General features: G+C 39.1%; 1 protein-coding gene across 9 annotated transcripts in view; it reads right to left on the bottom strand.

Moving 5' to 3' along the window:
* myo9ab (myosin IXAb) overlaps positions 1–25,763 on the bottom strand; it is a 103,564-nt gene that overhangs the window by 24,161 nt on the left and 53,640 nt on the right. For 8 of the 9 annotated variants that reach the window (XM_036576344.1, XM_036576343.1, XM_036576346.1 and 5 more), the window contains 10 exons: positions 21,038–21,132; positions 20,847–20,909; positions 19,688–19,787; positions 17,406–17,459; positions 14,934–15,031; positions 14,485–14,611; positions 13,135–13,224; positions 9,607–9,723; positions 7,909–8,043; positions 1,431–1,552 (listed from right to left, as the gene is read on the bottom strand). In XM_036576344.1, coding sequence (XP_036432237.1) covers positions 1,431–1,552; positions 7,909–8,043; positions 9,607–9,723; positions 13,135–13,224; positions 14,485–14,611; positions 14,934–15,031; positions 17,406–17,459; positions 19,688–19,787; positions 20,847–20,909; positions 21,038–21,132 — 1,001 coding nt within the window. The remainder of the gene's footprint in view (positions 1–1,430; positions 1,553–7,908; positions 8,044–9,606; positions 9,724–13,134; positions 13,225–14,484; positions 14,612–14,933; positions 15,032–17,405; positions 17,460–19,687; positions 19,788–20,846; positions 20,910–21,037; positions 21,133–25,763) is intronic. The other variant, XM_036576342.1, reaches the window with a different exon arrangement.

Raw genomic sequence — 25,763 nt, forward strand, 5'->3', positions numbered from 1 at the left:
AGGTACATCACGATTCGATTATGAGGGCTATGATGCGATTATAAAACGATTATTGATGCATCTTGATGCATGTTTTTTTTCTATACTATATATTTTTTCTCTCACTGTGTGAGGACTTGGTACTTTTAAAGCAAAGTATTTGTAATGATCCATAATGAATTTACTTCCAGTATCTGTTATTACTAAAACAAATAGAAGTGATATGGCAAGTGAACTAGAAGACTCTCATTCACTGCTCTTGTTTGGAGTACATGACTCAGGACACAGGCTGCCACTCATCCACGATAAAATGCGCAGTTACGGTGACATAAGATCCAGTGGCAACAGATGTCCACGTAGTACGTTACAGCTGTCCTACCTGTTTGCTTTTATATTTTTTTGATTTTGTAACTTCAGTTTTGGTCTCGTTGGGAATTGCTATGTCAGTAAAATATCTTCGAGAAGGGACGCTGTATCTCGGCTCCAAAGTGTGCAACATAGCGCGAAAGCCCTGGTTCTCAACGACAGTCTCGCCTAGCTAGTAGCGAATTAAAAGGCAAAGAGAGAGATTTAAGACGAACATTTGGAGATGAATGGACTTATTCGCATTTATAAGCAGTGCAGTTGGTTTACTGGAACATTAAATCTGCAATGAGAGACTGTCAAACACTAAAAAGTTGTGAGGCTGAAGTCAGCTTCTCTTTTGAATTTTCCCGTTCAGACAAGAAGCTGGCGAACAAGAAGTGACTTCAGCCTTGTAAAACAGTCGAACGTTGAGAGACATTTTACAATAAACCGTTCTACTTTTGAGGAAAAGTTTTCTGGCGGAGATGGAAGGAAAGCGGCTATAGCTAAAGCTTAAAGCAGAGCAAAGTAAGTCTGCACATACTGAAACATACTGGACATAAAATGTTGTGGCTCCCACAGTGGTTTGATTTTTGTTGAAAGGACAAAATGGCTCTTCTTAACATTTGGATTGTCGACTCCTGACCTAACCTGGCTTTTAATGCAGAGGCTGTCAGTCGGATTTCTCGCTCATCCAGCGGTGTTTTTGTTATGTGCACGTCACAGAGCGTCTGGGCGCTGCACTTCCGCACTTCCAAGTTCCACCTTTTGCATTCCGTCAACATTATGTTATAAATTAAATATTTAGAAAATCGATTTTTGACATTTGTGAATCGATTCAGAATCGTCCATGTCCACATCGCGATGCATCTAAGAATCGATTTTTCCTCCCACCCCTAACCACTACCGTGTTAGAGTTTTCCTGCTCTAACACACCCAGTCAACCCAAGAAAGGGTTGTTAATTAGTTCACTCGTTGAATTATGTGTACTGGAAGCAGGAGAAACTCTTAAAATGTCCAGGACAGTGATACTCCAGGTCCAAAATTAAAAACTACTGCTCTAACACAGCGTCTTATCCAGCTTTATGAACAAGACTCAGACTTACTTGCACTCCTCGTCCAGTAGGTGAAGCAGGGCTGTGGGTTTCTTGCTAATGAGGTTAATGCAGCTTGTGTTGTCAATGTAGTCAATCATATGCCAGCTGATGCCTTCCGCACGGTACTCCTCCTGTACACACAGAATGAAGCATAGATGCCTATGAGAAACTCTGGAAACAGGACATGGTGTGATTTGCTATGTGCCTTGGGTGCCAAACTGGTAAGGGGAAGTAGACTAAACTCTAACTAACAAAGACAGGACCTGTGGTTAATTGAGTGGGTGAGCAGAACATAAGGGGCTGTGAAGCTTAGCAAGTGATACGCCTCACAGTCCAGCAGCTCTGCGGCCCCTACCAATAAGGCTCTGTGACCAAAAGTCAAGTGACATCAAGCAATGTTAAAATAGTGACATACAGTGTTACGCAAAAATCCAATCTTCAGACCAATCTTTTATTTAATTATTTCATTGACCAATTTATTCAATTTCCAGTCAAAACAGCAATTAAGTACAAGTTACTTATTTTTTAGGAGATATTTCGGATGAGATCAAATAATCTACTTGCATTAGGAAAGGAAAAGTCATTATCTATTGGCCCGTGCCCTTGGCCACAACATTTCACATTTTTGGTCACTAAAAATGGAGAGCCTGAGTGTCCACTAGCCCTCGAGATTTTTTTGTGTTTGGTCATGCACCTAACTAATCAGACAAATCAGATTTTGTCAAAAATATCTAGGAATTAAAAAGTCTCAACACTATGGGTCAGAAAGGATGTGTAGCTGTCAAGATGCCGACTAAAAAGAGGAGCATTTGCAAATCAAGCAAAAAGGCTGCTGGTGTTCTCAGAACAACAGACCCCAGAGTCCAGACCTCAACATTGCTGAATGTGTTTGGGATTGCTTGGATTCTGAGAAGCAGACAATACAACTTCTAAGACCGAACTTTAGAGGTGAGGAAAAACGTCCCTGCAGATTTCTTTGAAAAACTGAAAGCAAATCTCCTGAAACGAATGGAAGCTGTAATAAAGGAAAAGGGTGGTACTGAAATTTTTAATATTATATTTAGTTGTTGTTTTGTGGATACAAGGTATATAAAAGTGTATATTTCTGTTAAATATACGTTTTCTTCACTTTTCCAGAAGCTAAAAAATTAACTTGCTGTTTTGACTTGAAATGAAATAAATAAAGGTCTCTGACAGTACAGTGCACAGAACTGTTCAGCAATTTATGGTCTCTGACATAAAGAAACTCACACAATTAATTTATATAATCTTATATAAATGATGAAGAAATGTATGCTATCACAGTTAAATAGTCCCAATCTTCAAAGGTATTTGAGTTCTCCTGGATGATGGTGAAAAGTGAAAGGGCAGTTAACTCTCAGCATGTCAGTCTATTGGTAATGCACAGCAGTGGAGCATGGAAAAAAAAGGCCAAATTAAGGAGCGATTGGCACTGGGAGTGTAAACACTGGACTAAGGCCCTGCAGCCTGCAGCAGAGAGTTCTGTGTATTTGCTTTGGCGACTGCTCAAAGGGTACACACTGCCTTAGATAAGAGAGTGTGTGAGTGTGAGTGTGTGTGTGTGTGTGTGTGAGTGTGAGAGAGAGAGAGAGAGAGAGAGAGAGAGAGAGACAGAAAAATAGAGAGAATGAAAAAGCATGATGTTCACTCCTCCTCCTACACTATCTACTGAAACTGTTAAACACTTTGTTACATTCCTCCAGTCACTGAGAGAACCCACAGGTCTATTCAAAAGAACCATCATGACAATTAAGTTTACAAATAATAACACCCACACAGAGATGCGTATACATGTGTATGTGAACACACAATCAGCCTCAAAATAATACGGAAGGCAGTGTGGTTAACATTCCCTGCAGAGGCAGCCACACACAGAGTGGTTGTTCCGGTGTTACCCACAGTAGGATGACTTTTGTAGTCTGATGTTTCTGCAGTAGAATCTATTGCCCCATGTATAACTACATCTTTCCATGTCAGAATTAACGTAATTCATTTGTTAGATGGGTGGAATGTGAGACTTGCTCTTCTCACAGGTCTACCTCAGGTTTTATTTAATACTTTAAAATGGGTGAAATTTAAAGGCATATATTTTACATGAGTTCACTTATTACAGTCATAATTCATTTTTCATGAGCATTTTCAGTCTCCCTTTATCTCTTAGATTTAAACAGGCTTTTCTTGCTGTAACTTTAGGCTGTAAATGACATCCGTTTTGACTGGCTACCTTATATTGTGCCACAAAATAAAACGGCAGGTTGAAACATGCCTTAGACAGTGATGAGACACTTTTGTTTTTGTTATTTAAAAACTTCCAGTTCATATACCCACAACAAATTTACAAACACAATGTCTTTTGGTATTAAACTTATGCAGAAATGGGAAAGAAGTACTCATAATTAAAGATAGGTTTAAAAACAGGAAACATGGGAAAAAATATCCAGACAGCACAAATAAATAACTTATTAGTACTTTGCTGAAAAGCCGTTGTTGGCAGTTACAGCTTTGAGACATCTGCAGTAAGAAGTACTTTGCTTTTTCCAGCATTGTGGTTCAATTTTGGCCCATTCCTTTTGGCAAATCATCCTCAATTCCCCAAGTTTACGAGGGGTCCCTCTGACGGACTTGCAATTTTAAAATACTCCACAGATTTTCAGTGGAATTCAAATAAGAAGATGACAAGGCCATGCAAGCACATTCACCTTCTTTTTAAGAAGCCAGTCCTAAATTATTTTGGCTGTATGTTTGGGGGCCTTGTCTTGTTAAAAAGTCCATCTTCTTTTCAAACCAATTGTTCTGACAGGGAGGTTTAAGGTCTTTGCTACTGCTCTGTAACTTTTTCCATTTGATTGTTGTTTATTGTTATTCCTGAGAACCCTAAACGTCATCTCCTTCACCATGATTAATGAAAAATTAATATTAATAATAACAACAACAACAGTCATCATTACTAGGGATGCACTGAAATTTGAGCCTTCAAAAACTTTTGACCAAAAAGACTAAAGATTAAATAGGCGTACAAAGAACTGTTCAAATCTAACACTTCATAAACAATTCTAATGGTAATGAAAATGAGAAACAGTGATTTAAAATGCTGCTGCTTTCCTGTGTTAGTCAGCACAGACATCAGTTGACAATGCTGGATGCAGTGCATCACATTATTATTATTATTAGTAGTAGTAGTAGTAGTAGTAGTATTATGGCAACAATTTATTTGGATAGTCCACTTTCGATGCTTTGTAGATACTTAATTTACTTTCAAGTCACATTCAATTAAATATCTACTAAACTGACCACAATTTTCTTTATCTCTAATCCTGGCTCTAATCCTAACCCTAACCTTAGCCTCAACCCAAAACCTTAACCCAACCCTCACCCTGGTCCTAGCCCTATCCCTGGTCCTAACCCTAACACCACCAACAGATAGTTTGTTAACAATTTGAGCATGTGTAGATAATCTATAGGGGACTATAGTGGACCATCCAAATAAAGTGAGACCAGTTTTATTATTATCTACATTTTTTTAAATTATTATCATGTCCTTCTTCTCTTTTTTTCAGTGCTAGTTCTTAGTTGTTCTCTCCTACAACCTCTCCTCCAGTTTGTTTTTGTCTCATCCTCAACTTGATTTAGCACTCTGTAGTTGATTCATCCTTCCATTTCCTGGACAACAGGTAATGTTATATTTGCCATGTTAAACAGAGTGCAACAAAAGAATGAAAAAAAAAACAATGGCAAAGAAATAATCTGCACCAACATGGCACAAAGTGGTAGACAAAGCCTGCAGTTTCTTTAATTCTTTTGCTCTTATATCAATCCCTTCTGGTTGCAGGTTGCACATGGCAAGCAGCAAAAAATAGATCTGCGTCTTGCGTGTGCCTGATGCTGTGCTACTATGCTGCTTGCTATGTGCAGTTAGTATATAAGGTCTAAGCGGTCATACCGGTATTCACTTTTTTGCTGGTACAACTCCTGCACTTATTGCTAAATCACTAAGCGTAAGTTTTACCTGCTAAAACGTAAACTGAAGAACATTACGTTCTCCTTTTGTTCAGTGCTGTTCAGAATGGAAGCAGAGGAAGCTGAGCTGAGATCACAGTACAGGAGCTGAGCTGACAGCACAGCACAGTGCCATATGTGGCAGACAATAAAGCATCACTGGTTAATGACAACACTTATGGTAGAGAATGCGAACGCCTTTGACAGTTAAACTACACAAACGCACACACACACACACGCACGCACACACACACGCACACACACACACACACACACGCACACGCACACTCTCTCTTTCTCTCCCTCGCTCTCTCTCTCTCCCTCACTCTCTCCTTTTAACCACAGACTACAGCCAACAAGACAATGAAACACAGTCTTTATGCCTCAAAGCCTCAGGACTCCAACTCTATTATGCAGTGTTAGTGTGTATAGTGTGGTATGTAGCTTCATGAAACTGTAGGCTGAAGGCAGAAGTGATAGGTGTCTGATCTGATTAGAGCCATTAAAAGTAATCTCCTCACTCATTCATGCTTCATTTAACAACTGACGCTAACGCTAATGAGGCAAATGCTAGAACAACAGAGGCATTGCAAAGACAGGCCATGATAGCAAACATGGCACTGAAATAATATGAACCTAACACTCTACACCAGGGTTACATTATTTGGAGAACATGTATGCTCTCAGAAATAAAAGGTGATAAAATTACTGGGGCAGTTACAATTACTTGCCATTTAAAAGCTGTATTTCACAGCAAAATAGCACGCTAGCAGTGAGGTTTCAGGCTGGAACTACAGATGGCACTAGGAACTAGGAAAAAGCATTAACAGTATTAAAAAATTGGTGTTAATCATTTATTGCGTTAATGCATTATTAATATGTTAACTTGACAACTCTAGTATAAACACATTAATGAACCCCTAATGCTATCATGCTTAAAAAAAAGTCTGAATTATGTTATGTCTGTTGGATCACATGTTGGGTCATCAAAACTCCTTCAAAACACTTATCTGAAACAACTGGATATTTCGCAGGATAATGGCAGGATAATAAAAAAAGTTATGATTTTCTAAAGGGCTGATGTATTGCATTAGCAATTTTGCAAAGGCCAGTACTGCAATAATGGGTAACAAACAATATATTATGCAGTACAGGTCTAAGCTTTGCCAAAATTAAAATAATAAAAGTTTGAACTTCTGACTGTTGAATTGTAAACCAAAGATTGGTGTGGCACTTTCAGAGGTGACCTCATCACAGAAACACAGACACACAATGTATTAGGCGTGGCTTTATATTTTAAATGCCTCATAAAGAAAGTTCAAGACTTCATGGATGGACCACAACACTTATTCTGCAGTTTCTCACATCAAGTGAGAGTGGGTGAGATGGTGTACATACAAATTTACAAGTAAGCCGTCAGAGTAATAAAGCTTGAACTTTTTAACAACACACTTTGTATACACAAGTCTACTGTTTATCACAGAAAACTTTGTATGAAGTGAATTAAAAATGAAAGCCATCAGATCTAGCTTACGCAATGAGCTGCACGTAACAGCACAGAGTTACGGGGTGGGTGCAGCGCCTAAGGCATTGTTTGCAAACTTATCAGCACAGTGAGGAAAGAAATACAAGCAAAAAACTCAACAATGCCATAAATGGCCTGTCAGAACTTAGTCCCAAAGAGACACAAGAACTTCAAGAAAATAATTATTTATGAGGACAAAAACAGTTAACACTGATAATAGTGATACAATGGCAGAGAATTACTGAATAAATATTCATTCACATTCACAGAACTTTGGAGTTACACCACAAATAAAGTTATAAGGATAACCAGCTTCAGTAAGCAAAACATTCTCAGTTCCATCAGAACTAACTGATATTAAAAAGGCAATACCAGCTGAATCACTGCTAAGCTAGAGCAATTATGTCATCTGTTCACCAGACAACGGAACATACACTGAGGTGATTTTCCTGTCACTGTTACCACTTGTAATACAGCAACAAAGTACAGACTACATCATTTTTTGAGATCTAAAAGACTTTCGCATTGTTTAAAAATCTGATTTGAGGTGAGCCCACAACTTAACTCAGTCTTTAGGGCAAACGTTACAAATGTTTTGATTGAAGGTGTGACATTGTTATGTCTGATCTCAACAGAAACTTAGTTAAATCATACTAGTTCCCAGCCCTATCTCATATAGTAAGGCCTCTGGACCACTGGAGCTATTAGCTCTCTTTCACTAGCAGCAGTGGGCCACTGCATTAGGTAAGCTCAGAGACAGGCTGCGTCAGAGAATGGTCATGTGGCTGTTCCCCGCATGGCAAGAACACTTGTGTGAGAGATTAGAGACCAGCAGGACACAGACAGCACAGGGCTCCACCGCCTCTGCTTTCCATTAATTACAGACCCCAACCATGATGACCTGTAGAGAGAAAGTGAGAGCGAGAGAGAGAGGGGGCTACACACCTGCTCAAGTTTGAAGATGTGTTGGTTAAAGTAGTGCTGCAGTCTCTCATTGGCAAAATTGATGCAGAACTGCTCAAAGCTGTTGTTCTCATAGTCCTCAAACCCAAAGATATCTAGCACCCCAATGGACAGAATCTGGAAGAGGAACCAAACATAGCACTGCATTAAAACAGTATTTTTCCTTAAATAAATAAAACAAATATAATGAAACCAAACTTGAATGCGAACGGAACAGTTTTGTACAAAAATAAGTAAATAATGCATAATAATAATAATAATAATAATAATAATAATAATACTATCCTACCATAGATCACCACCTTCAGGTTTCAGTTAAATCATGTGACCGTAAGATCACATGGCCATTAACTGATCAACTTACTAAACTAACTGCCATTAAAATAACTGTGATTAACAATTTAATGTTTATTTTTCAAAAAGATAATTAAATTCTATTGTAGTGTTGACATAGGTAAGACACAGGGCAGGCTATGATTCTACTAAAGTGCTCTTTATTAAACAGCAGGCCAGGACTGCACATACAGAAGCACTGAACTTGTGAGGGAGGTCATCACTGACCATACACTTCACCCTCACAGTGACCATCAACTCACACTAACTAAACCCACTCCCTGACACAGAACAACATAATAAACACATACATATCCCTTTAACAGATGAACAACATAAACAACATTTACGTTCCTTATCTGGAAGACGTTACGTGTTACAATGCCAAGTCAGACCCATGATGTGTCTCAGTAAATGCATTTTCTTCTTTCTCTTATTTATATGCATTTGTCTCAACCCAACTGTTAAAAACTCGTTCAATTCAGTTCTGTTTGTACCGATGTAAACAAATGATTGGGAACTGTGAAAAACAACTGCAGTCACCTTAAAGAACTGTGATAAGCTCAAATAACTGCGAACAGACACTTTAAAAAACAAAAAATGTTAATAAATAGTACACATGTTGAACACAGGCTCTGTAATGTTTTTCCTACGTTTTAAAATTGATCTGAAATCAAACATTTGAACAATATATTTTTGAAACTGCTTGGCTGATAAAACAGCTGCAGACAGACTGATGTAATACCGTTTTTTCTCATATCATGCCTACGCCTTCACTTGCATGATGGGAATCACAAAAGAGAAATCACAAGGCTGAGCTCTGTAGTGTAACTACAGAAACAAAAGAGGGCATGATGCCTACTCCACAGAAAGACAGACAAACAACCACAAACACCGCCCTTACAGGGGAGGAGCAATGGTCTAATCCACTGGATACCCACTGGGCATGACTCGCCAGCTGCCACAGTACACCCACATACACGCACATATGCGCGCACACACACACACACACACACACACACACACACACACACACACACACACACACACATACAAAATTCACTAGTTTGTGAGAGAAAGGAAAAAGGAAAGGAATGAATTAGATCCAATCCATCAGCTGCTGCCATGCTTAGTAAAATCACAGCCATCACCAGGGAAATTCAGCCTCCTTGGCTCTCTTTACTGACTAGTTTGTTACAACATCTTGTCATGGAGCACTAGGCCTTTTCGCATCTTGGTTTATCACACTACTAACTATTTGATCTCCTCCCTTTCAACCAGGTTGGTGTTATATTACATCACTATTATATTAGTTCATTAACAGAAATTAATTAAGGAAGGTCCTACCTTGGCAGAGTCCTCCAGGTCTTTGTTGTTAAGAAGCGCGTGGTTGGTGCGGAAGACTATCCAGTCAAAGAGAGCACCGTAGAGAGATTTAGCCATAGAGTCTCTCACTGTCCCAGCCTAGAATAACACAGACAGATACATGTGTCAATATGGTCCAATCAAAAGGCTGAGTTACTACATAATCTGCTGTGTGCACTGAGGTTGTTTAATAGCAGAGAAATGTACAAACACGTGTAACACAGTTATTATTTCTAACATTTGTGCAGAGCCCAAATGTCTGTCTCCGTGGTGTGTACATGTGCATGTGTTTGATCTCTTACTAGCGGCATAAGATTCTGATACAATGTGCTGACGCATTCAACTCACACAACACACCACGCTTATTACTGAAGCATGGTTTATAGTACACAAGTACATGCACCGTTTATATTCTATGATGCAAGTTTATGCTACTGTTAACGTTTTACCATGTGAATAATGTCTCAGTCTGAAGTGATTTTATTTTGCTTTTTTCAAATTACTTTAAGGTGTGTTTTTTTATAGTGTGTTTAATACTGACTTTTGATTAAATAATCAGATGATTTGGCCACTAATTACTGTAAAAGCTGCACTACAATCACTTAATTTTTGATATGTATGTAATGGTACAGATTTCAAACTGGTAACTTTTATGTAGATACAGAAAATAATAATAGTCTTGTGTGGCTAGTTACACCGTCTTTTGATCAGTCAAAACACTGACATGCAGTGACACTGCAGAAAGTTTTCATTTTCCACTTTAAAATAGTTCCACACTGCAGACATTTAAACCATTTGGAAATCTCTGAAAATGTTCCCCCTGTTGCAAGTGTCTGTTTATGGCAACTCCAGTGGTGTAAATAGAGTAAAATAAACAAATAAACAAACAAAAGATTGGAATTTTATCACATTGTTGTAATGGATTGAGTTAAAACTATACTCAATCCATTACAATATTCCTGGATCAGTTCTTATTCATTGAGATTTGAGCATTAATGGTTTTAAGAGGAGAGAAAATGTAAAACAATGATAACAAACCTACAGCATAAACGGATAACTGGTACCTAAATATAAATGTCTCTCCTTTTATCCTGTGAGTGTCAAAGCAGGAAATGTTAATGGAGGTGTCAAAAACCACAACATATCTTTAAGTTTCCATAAAAAGGTCAGGTTCCTGTGACTTAATTCACACTTCTATTTTGCTCTGAAACAGAGAACAGCTCCAAGCCTACGCCATGAAGCACAGGTAATGTAGAAGAACAGAAATTAGAAAGATACTTCTCAGCAGGCTGCTAAGCCATCCACCAGGCAGCTGTCAGAGAAACACCATGACCACATACTTGACCGATGGGGTCTAAAGTAACGTTTAGACCAATTTTATCTTTCAGAACTTCTACTGTAATTCTAACACTAAGTAAACCCATAAGACCAAGGTCTAAAACAGCATTTGGACATGGGTTTTCTGATAGTAGGTCTGAGTAAAGTGTTAGTGATTTCCTCTTTCCTGCTGTTACGATGCCAGATTCCCAACCAGAAATCGGTCTGATGCCAGAAGTTTTAAGTGCATCCAGACACACAAATCACTTTTTGGATTGCTGATCGATCCATAAAACATGGCCTGCCAAGCAAGCCATTTACTGAGCTTCAACATGCCGAAGTAAAACATACCGTCCCTTTTTACAGAAGATGAAAGGAGTACTAAAAAATGTACACTAAAATGAGAGTTTGGACACAAGTTGCTGTGCCTGGCTGGTCAAGGTGAAAGGATGATGAGCAGTCAAAGCCCGTAGAGAGTCAAAAAGCTGTAAAGACCAAGTGCAGTGAAGTCTTTCAGAAGTCAGCAGAGATCATCCAGGGTAATTCAAGTATGGCTAGTCTCTGAAGATTTGTATTTTGCTTTGATGTGCGGTTCTACATGTGTGTGAACCTGAACAGCTTCTGTCTGTGCAGTTTTAAGTATAATGGCACTATTAAGGGGGTAAAAAATGACACATGCATATGGACAGCATGACTACTCCCTCAAGCTCAAACAGGGGTAAAACCATGCCTTCCCTCCCTCCTGCATTATTGATTCCTCTCTTATTTTCAGCTGAACTCTGGGAGCGAGATCTACCACATCCACCCACCAACATTACATAAAACACCCTCTCTATGATTCATTCTTTTTACTGCTTTTTTAACATGTAAATTCAAGATTTCAAAACTTAAATCAAAAGTTAAGCACTTTGGATGGACTCATAGGGAAAAAACTTTAACGGTTCCCTTCACAAATTACATTTCATGAGGCAAAACACCTCATGTCAGTAAACACTTCAAATCAGAAAACGTTTAAATTCAGAAAAAGGCCACCCAAGAAGGTAAATTTAGGGTGACTTACTTACAGGCCTCAGCACAAACACACTACTAAGACCAGAACAGCAACTCTTGTGCACACTATGAGTCACATCAAATTCAGAGTGTGAATGTGTGTTTACATAGTATGCGAGTTCTACACTTAAAAACATATGTAAGCATGCATTTATGTCTAAGTATAGGACTCTTTTGTGTGCAGTACTGTGCAAAAGTCAATGTCATAAAAAAGCAGGAAACATTTAACAGATAATTGAATAAAAACTTATCTATATCAAATCTATATCATCTATATCAGTAATTAATTTGTCCACTGTTTACTTTTGCGCACACTAATGCCACTTTAACTCTTCCGGTCTTCCAATCTAAAAACCAGCAAGTTTTATTCTCCTTCCAACAAAAGGTTCCCAAAGGTGACACTGACATTATGTTCAAAGAGATACTAATATTTACACAAGCAGCTACCCAAACCCACCTTAGCTGCCTTCATATTGTTTTCTCAAGAGCATCTAAAGGGCTAAAGGAGATACTGAAGATAACAGATTTAAAATAATTATTTTCATAAGAAAATAACTACATTCTGTTTATTGAGTTGCTGGGCTTAACATGTACCTAATGGGAATAACATGTACCTAATGGCCATTTTGACTAGAAATTGAAATTGTTGTCAAGCCCTTTTTCTTGCAGTTTTCTGTTTCCAACCTAAACTCCTTCCATTCCTTCTTCCATAACCAGACAATATAAACCAGTTGTTCTAGAACTGTCTGACCCTTCTATAATGTTCAGAGACATAAAATGCAAGAGTTCTGGTCAATCCTTGTCTTTTTTATACTAAGGAATCTACAAACACTCAAGAAGACTGGGCTGAATCAGGAGGACAGGAAGCTGAGAAGGGACTTCCCTTTGTTTAAAAAAAGGCAAAATAAAAGGGCACTTGTTAACTACAGCAACAAACACCAGTGAACACATTTCTAATGGCAATTCACTGCTGGGGGCTCGACAAATAAAGAAGTATCTTATTCAAAAGGTATGGCCCCTCAGAACTCTAAACAACAGGTATGTGTGTACATATATGGTCACTGAGTACATCAGAAACAGTGGGCACTTTGGAGGACAGAATTCAACAGCAGGAGTTCATAAACAAGCTGTTTGATTTTGTACCTCAGCCAGTTTATATGGTACAATAAGTCGCTCTCCCACTGTCACTGTCTTCCGTGTGGTCAGGGCTTCAAAGAGCATCTCTTCCTTCACCTAGTCAGAAAAAGACAGACAAAAGAGACAGTGAGGAACAGAACTGAACTAAGAAACATGCTGGCTGAGCATTCAGATACCTCATTACTTCATACCGGAGTTTGATTAAGTTGGACCTGGGATTATTTTTATGTATTCAAACTCAAACTACCCAATGCAGAGAAAACAAAGGAAAAACAACTCCTCTCAGTAAGTAAGGTAACATTTATGAAAAATCACAGTAATGTTCTGGCTCTTCAGCCCATCATGAGGTGACTGTGGAAATGTGATGTCAAGTCTGTTTGTGGCCCAGACAGCAGTCCTTCATTCAGAGAGATTTGTAGGGAAATGGCTGAGTGAATATCTGCAGTCAGAAAGCCAGCGACATCAAAATACCTACTCAGAAAACTGTCTCGACAAGATGAGAGCTACATGCTTTTTGAGTTCCAATAATATTCAATTTATCTAAAAGGGGAACAGACATTTAGGCTTTAAATACCACACTGGTATGAACTGTCTACAGAGCAAAACTCAACAGATGCCAAAATGTATTAGCCATCCAGCTTGTGGTGAATTTAAAAATGATGTGCTGCTGTACAAATGTCTCAAAAGCATATTAATATTCATTCCGCTCCATTATGTTAAATGAATCCATACATTTCATTGCCGTGACACTGCAAAACCTTGTCTATACAGAATCCTTCAGAGAAATCACTGGCCATGGCCAAAATCTAAGCATCAATAAGCCGTGATTGCTTCAAAATGATGCCAAGATCGTTATAAAACATCATAAGAGCCAAATGCATTATAAAATTACATGTTGCATGTAAAACAGTCATTCCCTATAAATTCAACTCTGTAACTAAAATCTGAGTAAACAAAATTAAGAGGGCTAGATACACTCTTAGAAATAAAAGTAATAAACTGTCACCGTACATCTCCGTACTTTTAGTCAGGGAACGCAACTGTACCATAAACCATATTATATTTTCTAAGTTGTATTGACTTCACACACCCCGTCTCGTCTCCAGGCTTTTTATTTTATTGATCTTTTTAAAACATCAGGCTATGAAAAGATACAAATACGTACTTTTCACCAGGGAAAAAAACTTATTTAAGGTACACAATTGGACCTGAAAACCACTGTTGTACCTTTGAGGGTACATTTATATTGTTTGTATCTTGTTGAATGAAAATTGTACTTGCACAGTATTTTTATTTCTAACAGTGTAAAATACAATTTTGTTAATACATGATCTGTAATATAAGCATGCACCTTACCTCAAGCAGTTCAGAAATGGTAGGAAGCACTTCAGGGTTACAGATATCAATGGAGTCATCCCTGTATGTCTTTTTCTTGTAGCGTATATTCCCCAGGAGCAGAATGGCAGAGAGCAGAGAGAAGATTCTGCCAGAGACATTAACGATTCGGTGATTAATCATTTGTATATGTAAACCACTAACTTTAAAAAAACTGCTTTTCTATATGATTAAATTCACTGAATTCATAATCTATATAAATTAAAAGCAACAAAACTTTTTTTTAATGATTTTGTTGATCAATCCAAATGTAATCTGGCAACGTCATCAGTTTTAAGCTTCTCTTTGCTTATTTATGAAGAAAAACATTTTTGCATGAATGGTACTTCAAGCTAAAAATAATGTCCTTGATATAATGGTACACTACACAATGGTTCTTAGCTTAAAACACTCAGTTTAGCTGTGCCTACTGTTTACGGGTGGCTGGCAGGAAGCCCACCATCTCCATGGCCAGCTGAAGTCTCTCAAAGTCGTGCTTAAGATCCTCTCCTTCAACAGTGAAACAGTCCTACAAAGGCCAAAGACAGTACATCAGAACAACCTTTTAAAACTCGGATTGCTCATTGCAAAAGTCAACAATTTTTCTATGTTTAGAAACTCTTACAGTAACAAACTGCTCAAAACATCTATACTAGAGGTCTGCACTCCTGGACACGACACAATATCTTGTGGTGCGGGACTAATTTTCAGTGTTGTGTGCAGAAGCAGGTGGGTAACCAGCCCACTGCAGGCGGGAGTGGGACGAAGCACGCATATAGAAAAATCCCACAAATTAATGAATAGCCTAAATAAAGTAAAACAATCAATAAACAATACAAAAGACAACACTAAAACAATTAAAATGAAATAAGTCTTTTTAAAGAGTTGCAAAGCAAACGGTCATGTGAACAACGTGCAAATTCTTGTAGATCAGAGATCGTACAGAGCCTTCAGTCCAACAGCCACAGCTGGCAAAAATACCCAAAATAACAATTCAACCATTTAATTCTTGCTTTGTGTTTACTGGGAATAAATGGTGTATGGTGAAGTTACTTCACAGAAAGCCCGACGGCCATGACTACCGTATTATTTCAGTAGAGAATAATGTACTTGTGAATAGACCATGTCAAATACTGGATGTCAATTTGTCTTGGTGGAAGCACGTGGGAAGGAGCAGGCCAAAATGTTTTGGTTGCAGGGCAGTAGCGGGACAAATCATTCAGAATTTCTGCAGGAGCGGGATGGAATCTTGCAGGAGCAGGTGGTGTTGGGCTAAAAAAACAGTCCCACGCAGACCTCTAGTCTGTACCTATGGCATGTCAAACCCACTTCACTTAGAAGTAGCTGCTCATAAACTTCAGTAAACATCAATTAAGTCTCTAAAACCTTCATTATTATCAGAGTGATATACATACTTAAATCACAATCTGGGCACTTCCAGTATGTTTTTTATATGAAAAATTATGTCAAATATTCTGAGGTCAGCCGCAAAAATAAGGTCAAAGTACTTTACCAGTACTTTACAGCCAAAAGACAGAACTTTCTTGCTGTGTGCATGTGTGAGACTGCCTATGTCCAGCTTGCAGCTTAAGCTTAAAATGTCTATTGACAACTATAACAGCACAGTCATTGGATGTACGAGTACAAGAGGTCTGCTACCCGACTAGTGCTCAAGCACTGAGTAACAAAGCAAAGCATTGTAAAACCATGCCTGCAATAGTCCATCAGTATCAGTAAGCCCTGGTTGGGTAAAGGTGGGGTTTAGGCTTCAATTTTACTTGCCCATGCAGACCTCTAATTGGTACATGCATTGCATGTATTTCTGCTTTACAGAACTGTGTGTGTATGAATGTGTTTTCCTCAGGCATGTTGTCCTACTGTCCAGCTTATCATTATCACATACCAGGGTTCCTGCTAAAACCTTCAGTTTTCAGAGTCAAGGTCCAGGAATCGCTTTACACCTCATCTAGAGCCACTCATTTCCTTCTACTAAAACTCGACAGATCATAGAGGAAAACGCCAGTTCTGTAAGTTTACATATGGTCTTGTTCCAATTAAAACAGCACTTTACACTTTAAAGAAGCAGAGAAAAAAGTTAAATGCTGACTGGCTGCTTTTTACCAGCCAACTGACAATATCTGATACATTGAAAAACACTAGAAAAACAAAGTTGCTTTGTTGCTGGCAAAAGGAGCAGGAACCACTGGCGAAATATCAAACCCCTAACACTAGTGTATCGAAAAAGGACCAGCGAGGTTCCTGTTGGCTAGTTAAGCATGGTACACTCTGTTCTTTCACTTTTCAAACTGTCTTTTCCTTTCTGAAAAAAAGAAGCCAAGAGCAGAAATTAATCTCACCGAATGAACTGGCTTTGAAAATTAGCCAGTGATGTTTTGATTAATAAAAAAGCTTAATTCAGAATACAACTAATGCATGCATTAAAACCTGGGATGGTGCAAACCAGTATAACTTACCTCAGCCCTTGCCCAGATGCCCAAGTATAAGTAAGTGATTGTAAAGGTGTGTTAAGAAATCAAAAGCCCTACCAGATGCACCAATACAGAGCATGACCATTAAAGCAATACTGACACAAAGCCCACAGCAGAAACCACACCACATTGAAGCAGCTGTTGTGCCAGTAAATATGTGCTGATGAGCAGAAAAGACCCCAGGAGCCACACAGGACTGCACAGACGGCTGCACACACAGAGGCAGGCCAGCGAGCACAGCCAGTGCCTGGCACATGACACACACAGGACAGACCGAAGCAAATGATAAAAAAAAAAAAAGAGAGATATTAGGAAGGGAGATGGGAAAGCTTAATGTTGGGTATAGTAGAGCACATTATGCACACTCAGATACCCAACACACACAAGGTACACACACATTCAGACAATACTAACCAGCTCGCTCTCATAGTAATTTTCCCAGTGTAGTCTGTGGGCTTTCTTTGTCATCTGGAAGTAAGTTAGAAGGGGTTAGGGCTTACAGATACACATTCTCTCTCACACAAGCGCACATGCACACACGCTCACACAAACATGCACTCTCAAACAGATGGGCGATAAAATACATGTGGTTAGACATGAGATGTGATGATGGAGAAAAGACAAACAAACATACACACTCACTGATAAATGCCCACACTGGAATCATAAACATGTTTAGACTATTTACTGGCTTATTTTTGAATACATGGCTGGAGATCAAGGTAGGAAATTGTACTAGGGATGCACAAGGAGCAGAATGTTTAGGTGATACTAGGTTACTGTGGTAAGATGTCTGCTTTTTATTCACTGTATTTGTAACCCTGTAGAAATAAATATTATATTTATCTGTAATGCTAGTCCATGTAGATTTAGGTTATTTCTACATTTTCTAAATATTTATGTAGAGGTCAGTGATATGGCTAAAACAGACAAAAATTAACAAGTAAGGAAATATTTAAAATGTACCAACATTTTACCGAAAACTATGAATACAATGACTTTAAGTCATTGTTTTACACACAGCGCTGCACTACATCCAATTAAACAGGACTAATTATGCTGTCTTTGTAATGAAACAAGCAGTTAATCAGTCCATGCTCTTTAAGTAAAGAAAATATACTAGATATGCTCAGAAAACCATATTGTGATGTAAGTTATTATGATAATGATAAAGTAGGTCATACTGTTCACCACTTTATTTAATTATCGATATTGGTAGAAATGTACATGAAAAATAACGGATATCATTCCCATATAGCTGCCTCTCTAACTGTAAATTCTTTAAGGGATGCCTTAAAAGCAGTTTTTACCCAAATTAACAGAGATTTATAAACAAATAGCAGCACTTTTTGCAAAATATTCAAAATAACACTTTAAATTAACCCAAAATTGTATTTTCACCTCAACAGCATAAAATGTACAAATGAGGCAAAGTCCTATTGCACTGGAAAAAAATACAAAACTGGTGTTTAATGCTCTTTATTAAGACACCGATTAAGACACTGATTAAGACATCACTGTGTACACCAGATTGTCATATAACAAATTGGCTGATTTTATCTGCGAGTGAGAATTCACACTGTCAGGTTAGCATTAGTGAGTCAAGCGACACAAACTATTGGCGGTTCCATTACGTGGTAATTGCATTAATTCACAATGATTTATTACTTTTATAAGCTATTTTAGGGGCATCTTTGACCTCGTACTTATGTTTTAGAGGGGACAAATGACCTGAAATGGAGCATTTTTAACATTTGTGCCTCTGCTTTTTTCCTGACACTACCTGTAATTTTTTTTAAACCTGTTAAAATGTTTTTCTGCTCAATGTGATCTCATTACTAGCCTACTAGGATATGATATTAGCAAATATGCTGCTATTGAAGTGCAGTAGACTAAGAAAACTACTGAGATACAGGTTGGAACTTCTCACCTACAGAATCAATCAGGAGCTGTAGAAGACTTAACTACACTCACACCAGCGAAGAGCCGGCGGCCTTATTCAGATTGGACACAGTGTTGTCTGCTTAGGCTGGCAGAGAGAACAAGACAGGCTGCCATATCAATGCTGTCTTCAGTGAAATAGTGGAAGGGGGAAAGAGCACTGGGAAAAGCTTAACAGCTTGGTTTTCGGGGGTGGGGGTGGTGGGGGTGGTGGGGCTTCACAAGTACGTAGATGCTTGTCAATGCTAGGCGGACATTTAAACAGGCAGCACGCGACCAACTGCCTGCCCCATCTGACGCTGGTTCTACCCCTGCTGCCGACGATGACTATTGCCATGGCAACAGCAGCACCCAGCAACAGGGAGCGTCATCCAGTTCTTTGTGTGAGAGGGATTATGGGGTGTGTGCTATAGGGACAAACATCTGAGGGAAAGAAATGGGCTGTGTTTTTCTCTCGTCTTCTTTAGGAAAGAGCCAAGAAAGGAGTGGATGAAAGAACAAAGCCGTTTAATCCACTCCGGGTTTTGCATTAGAGTGGTGCACGCATGGTGCACATGCAGGCGTGTGCATGTGTCTGTGTGTCTGTGAGTGTACGCAGTTCTTGGTAACAGTAAATTAATGTAAGGGGGGCACTGTAATATTACATTTCAACAGAAAAAGAAAACATGATGCATAAAATAGTGGGTTCCGCATTCAGTCAGACTCAGTTCTGTTCTTTTGTGCAGTCTGAGGAAGAGAGAGAAGGACAGGCTTACCTGATTGAGGTAATGGTATTCCTCTGGTTGGAGCAGGTGGAAGGCTTTTCTCTCTTCCTCACTTGCTCCCGCCAAAAGGTAATAAAACACATGGTAGTTCCTGTTGAAAGAGAGAGAGAGAGAGACAGAGAAAAGAATGGACATAATTGTGCAAATGGACATAATCATAAAGAACACTCAGAATGTGTTCCAATACAATTGAGTTTGTATTGGAACACATTCACAGATCTTATTCACTGACAGAGCACAGATTAATTTTCATCCTTTCATATTCAAGCTAGTATTCATACATCTGCATATTGCATGTTCAAATGTGACAGACAATAAGTATGCATCTTTAATATCAAGCGCACCTATTGTGCACCCTTTAGAACAGTGGTCACCAATCCGGGTCCTGGAAACCTACCTTTCTGCAGAGTCTAGGTCTGCCACACCTGCTCCAGCTAATTAATTTATTCAGTAGTCTTTGATTGGCTGATCAGATCCATCAGCGCTAGGTGATCATGTTAGATGCAGGTTGGAACTAAACTCTGCAGGAAAGTGCATCTCCAGTAAGAGGGTTGGTGACCACTGTTTCAGAATAGCCTACATGCTGGAATGATTAACTATTATTACATTATATCATTATATCGTGAACATAGAAAGAATGTTTTGGGAGACACATAAAATACAGTGCATGCCAAAATATACAATTCAGTGATGTGTAAACAAGTATGTGTTCAGTTAACTGTTACATTGTCTTTTTGTATGTTCCAGCATCTACATATGTATCAGCATATTCCCATCTTCAGAATCCTGGACATGTGGTTTACGCATAGTAAACATCAAACAAACAAACAAACAAACAAACTCTGGCACAGATAGAAACCAGATTTGTATGTTAGCAAAGAATCATACAGCTGTTTTAACAGATGCCACATCTTCATTTGGAGTATCAAGACAAATCTATGCATTGATGTGGATTTGGCTGCAGTGGGTGATAATTTCTCCCAGTCATATGGAGCATAAATATGAGACTGAGGATTCTCATGCTATCACTGTTGACTGAAGACAGTGTAGTTATTATCAAATGTTGACAAGAAATGATGGACACAAATGTTCATAAAAACTGAGAGCAAAAGTACATACATCTCAAGAGAGGAATGTTACTTCATCTTACCTCTCATTGTGCTCCTGATAGACCAGTCTAGATTTCTCTAGCAGATATTTCTCAACATATGCCCTGCAACACAACAATTATGAAACACTTTAATAATTTACACATCCATAAGGAGAGGGAGAGATGCATGTAGGAAGCTAAAAAGAGGGGGAATGGCAATAGATGAAGACAAAAGCTGTGAGTTGTCATACCCTCTCACTGTGCCGCTCTCTTGATAGTTGACTTGGATGAACTTGCCAAAGCGGCTGGAGTTGTTGTTGTGGGCTGTTTTGGCGTTCCCAAATGCCTGAGGACAAAAAGGGAACAAAACACCAAGAAGAATGTTGGTGGACATGACTGGTGTAGATGTTGAGGTCCTTTCAGACAGGAATGTGTACTCCACACACAGTTCTTATTCATATGAGAATAAGTACTCAGTTAAAATAACTATAAAAAAACAGGATTAAATATAATAACCTCTGTGCAAAATGTCCAGGACTTTCAGGTGGGCCATCACAGTAGGAAAGTTATGCTCCATAACCACATTACCAGACATGTGTACATACCATACACACAGGCACACAAAATCATGTGTTTCAGCTTAGCAAGATTTAAAAAATGCACAATGCCCTCACCATGGATAAGTTTAAGATGGAAGATATCCTTTGCTTTATCAGAACCAGAAGCTATCAATCTAAAATCAGCCAACACTGTGTCTTAAAAGGAATTATGATGCACAATGTAACTCAAACCTAATGGCATTTACTGAATAATAATGACAGAATTAACACATATTCTAGCCAACAAAACCAGCAAATGTGCCCACTCAGTCAAGAAAAACCCACATTAGTTACTCAAATGTTCTCAGTGCTCTGTATCCAAGTCTTCACCTACTCTGGTAAGAAACATTTGGAAAGAAAAATCTCGAATGCACTTCTCTTGGTTATTCTTTTCCTATATTACAAGTGAGCCTCTCCACTCAGCTTCAGCAAGCCCATTTCAATTAACACTTTATGGTGTGGAACCGTGGGGCCCTTGTGGAGCAGATGTCTGCTATAACACTTATAGCACCACCTCTCTGCTTATTCTGCAACTCATGTAGAAACATACATGACTGATCACAGTTTGCCTTCCTCTGGAGACACAAAAAAAGTGGCAAGAACCTTGAATATGAGCCCTAGCTTATGCAGACATCACACGCAATATTATAAAAGGCACCCATGTAGCTCCTTTGACTTTAACATCTTAATCTGTTTGTTACCTTAGCAACAAACCACCTGTAACTCTTACCCCGCCTCATCATACTCTTCAGTAGACGATTATCCCAACTGCCTGTGTGCATATTACTTGAAAGTACCACAAGCAGGTTAGGAGCGAAACATGGGGGTGAGAACATGTGTTAGAGGTAAATCTCTTGTAAACACAGCGCAGAACTCCCCCAACGAGAAAGAGAGTTGATCAATAGCAGGGAACGTGTGAGTGTGATGCAATGGACCTGAACAGGACTGTGAATTCTACAGGAACTTCCAGAGGCCTGGAGCCTACTGGGACCCATCATGGCCACCACCCCACTGCACAACATTGTACTATACTGTGCTTTAATGGTTTCTGGTATGTTGAATTGTCCACCTGGGACAAAAGAGACCAGACAGTCAGTCAGAAGCAGAGCATACCACAAAAATATAAAGATATCCACATACAGAACCAAGCAAAACGGTTGTGACGACCATATGTTTCACCAATGCAAAAAAGCTAAAGAGTGTAGATTTAACAGGATAGTGCCCCGAAGACCTAACTAATTTATATGCTGTTTATTACGCACACATATCTTGCACCTACTGTAACTGATCATTTTATCAGGCACACTTACCATATGGGTGCACGTTGTAAGTTTACAATTACCGACTGTAGATTATCAGTTCAGGCACTATGTCACTCAACTCCATCCATAAAAAGAAAAGGACCTCGACTGACTAGATGTTATTTGGGTGGGTGGCCATTCTCATCACAGCAGTGACACCAACATGGTAGTGTGTAGTAATGTGTGTCTGTGCACAAACCCATGATCATGCATTTTGAAGTGTTGTCAAGTTGTTTCCGACTCCTGGCGACCAAACAGATATAGTGTTTTTCCAGAATAAATGATGTAAAACCAAATCCAGAGTTGCTGTTTTTTTGTATTTACTATTTTGTGTTTACTATTAGCAACATGTGAATAACCTCAAACAATCAAACCATCAAACAACCTCAATAGAACCCTGTCCACTTTCACGGTTTTGCTGTGTGATGGTAAATAGACACAGTTACTTGACCAGGGTGCGGATAGTTCTGGGTTTAGATTAGTTAGCATACTGTACTGGTGGAAAATGCCATGATTTCATGCCCTGTGGTACACAACAGAGCTAGAGATACAGTGAAGTTTCCGCAAATGTCACTAATTCTGATGTGACAGCTAAATTAAAAGGCTATCCATAGCTCTACAGCAGACACAGTAGTCGCCTTTTCTGCCTGTTAGCATGAGATGAAGTTTGCCTGTAGTCTGCTCAGACTGGCCAGCTGATCCATAGGCCAGCGGGCCTTTTACACACTGTCACTCGCTGTTAACATGTACGCTAATGTAGAAAAGCACAATTTCACACCCTCATGATCAGACAAAGCGAGTGCTGGTCTAATGCTGGCTCAACCAGGGATTAGTGACAGCTCAGTGTAGAAGAGAGGATGGACACGGACTGGTTAATTAACATGTCACAGCTTTCTGGATGAGAGCTCAGGCCTCTGTAAGGCTCTCTCTCTTTTTTAGCCTTTCTGTGCATCTTTCTCTCTCGCTCAATGCTCTATCTGTATACTCAGCTCTGTCTGTCTGCATTATGAGTGGTAGAAAACTGCACCTCTGGGGAAAAAGTTGTGTGAAGCTACAAACCAAAAGACTTGTTTTCCTAGAAGGAACAAAGGAAAGTAAATAGAACTTTTTACAAAGCAATCGACCACTACTACTGCAACTCAAATCCAGCAGCAGAGGGGCTAATGCTAATTGCGTTAGATGCCTAATTTAACAACAACAATAGCTCTACATCACAGATTAGCTGCTTATTTAAAAAGATGAATGTTAGAATCTTCCTCTGGACACATTCTCTGTAAATCAATGGAGCTTGTCAGCTTTTTGCTGCTACAAGTAAAAAGTGTTTTTTTGTGTTGATCTCCTGTCTTATTGTGCCTCACTACTAACAGAAAAGCTCAAAACCGGTCTCAGATCAGCATGAAAGGACACAGCAACTTTGCTGGAACTCATGAGAATGAAGGATCGCACCACAAGCACAGCACAAAATAGGTCAGAGAGAGACAGAGAGTGAGTCACTCATTGACCCCGGCAGTCCAGGAGTGATGGGCTGAGACTAATTCCAGTGCTGGGCCATAAGTTATTCAAAGGAGCAGAAATATGCAGAGCAGACCATGTAGGCCGAGTCATTCTCTCCCAGCGGGCAGGAGACAGTGGTGGAGTGTGAGGAGCTCAAGGACGTTTGGAGGGAGAGAGTGCCAGAGATAGCTCTCTGTCTCTCTCTATCACACGCTAATCCACACAGTGGAAATCTACGGTGCACAGGGCAAAGTATGAAAATATTGGAATGAAAACAGTGATGCAGAAATTATGAAAAAGTACCTTTTTTAACAAGAAGACACAAGAATACGAACGTCACACATCAGTGGTGTTTCATCATTACTCTGATTAAACAACTCAATAGTAAGTACTAAAGCTGGAATTACATTACACAACTTTTACCCCAATGTCAGTTGGCTAGCAGTGAATGCTGGCCAACGTCTCAATTTGAATGCATTCCCCCAACAGCCAATGAAAACTGAAAACACCAAATAAGAAAATACAGCACACAAATAAAGAAAAAAAAGCTTTTTAAAGAAGTGAGTTTAAGGGGTGAGCACAAATCTATGCATGCGCATTAAAACTCTGAAAACTTCCACATATCTTTACACCCACAACTCCCATTCAAATGTTTTAACTGTTGTTTCTTTACTACACCAGTGCAAAACATAGTGAAAACAGCAACAGCAGCAAGTTGCTCCATGTTTTTCATTTGCGTAATGGGAGAATGCATGCATTCACCTGAATTCTTTGAGCTCTGTTCGGTTTAGCAACAACTTAAAAGATGTGTAGGTGTGTGATCGCCAGTATTTTAATCACCCAAAAAATCTGCAGAAACCAGCTGGACAGTGTGAGATACACCCAGTCTTCTTATAATAAGAACTTTAAAAGACATGTAATGCAGTGTAGTGCTTGTGCACTTACTCAGAAGGAGGGAAAAAAACCCACAGTACATCCAACAATGAAGGGGGTCTCTTGCACCTTTTATACAGTGATAGAAATACGGTAGCACACACATTGATGCGTTTCACTCTGGCCAGTTTGGGCATGCACATGCCATAACTCCTCTGGAGTCGTCAGATTTTTATCTCAAAACAAAGAATCCTTCTAGCTGCACTTCTAGCAGAGAAAACAAAACTATGCAGCCTCTTTGATTCACCATTACTGAATATGTGGACTGACTAGTGTCTTCGAAAAAAAAGAACATAAGATAAAATCTTTAAAGCACAAACAAGTAGCATGTTTGATTTAAGAGGCTTTCTCCAATTACCCAGGGTAACCAGGGTGGTCATTACCCTTTAAACTTCACATAAAGCTTCAATCCCTAAATGTCACACATGGCTATGGATGTTATTACAGGCAAACAGTGTGTCAGAATAAGTGTTGAGTGAGTAAAATGTGGTTTGGTGTCATGCCGTGCAAGAACAGGTGCATGTGTAGGGCAGGTAGCAGCAGGCAGCAGGTTTGTGGAGTACAGCTTTGTTCTTCTGCAGCTTGGCTTGGCTGGTGGCCCAAGCCACACTTTTAGGTTATGACATGGCCAGAATTAAAAAGCAACCTAC

This window comes from Colossoma macropomum, unplaced genomic scaffold (assembly GCF_904425465.1).
Source record: "Colossoma macropomum unplaced genomic scaffold, Colossoma_macropomum, whole genome shotgun sequence".
Lineage (NCBI taxonomy): Eukaryota > Metazoa > Chordata > Actinopteri > Characiformes > Serrasalmidae > Colossoma > Colossoma macropomum.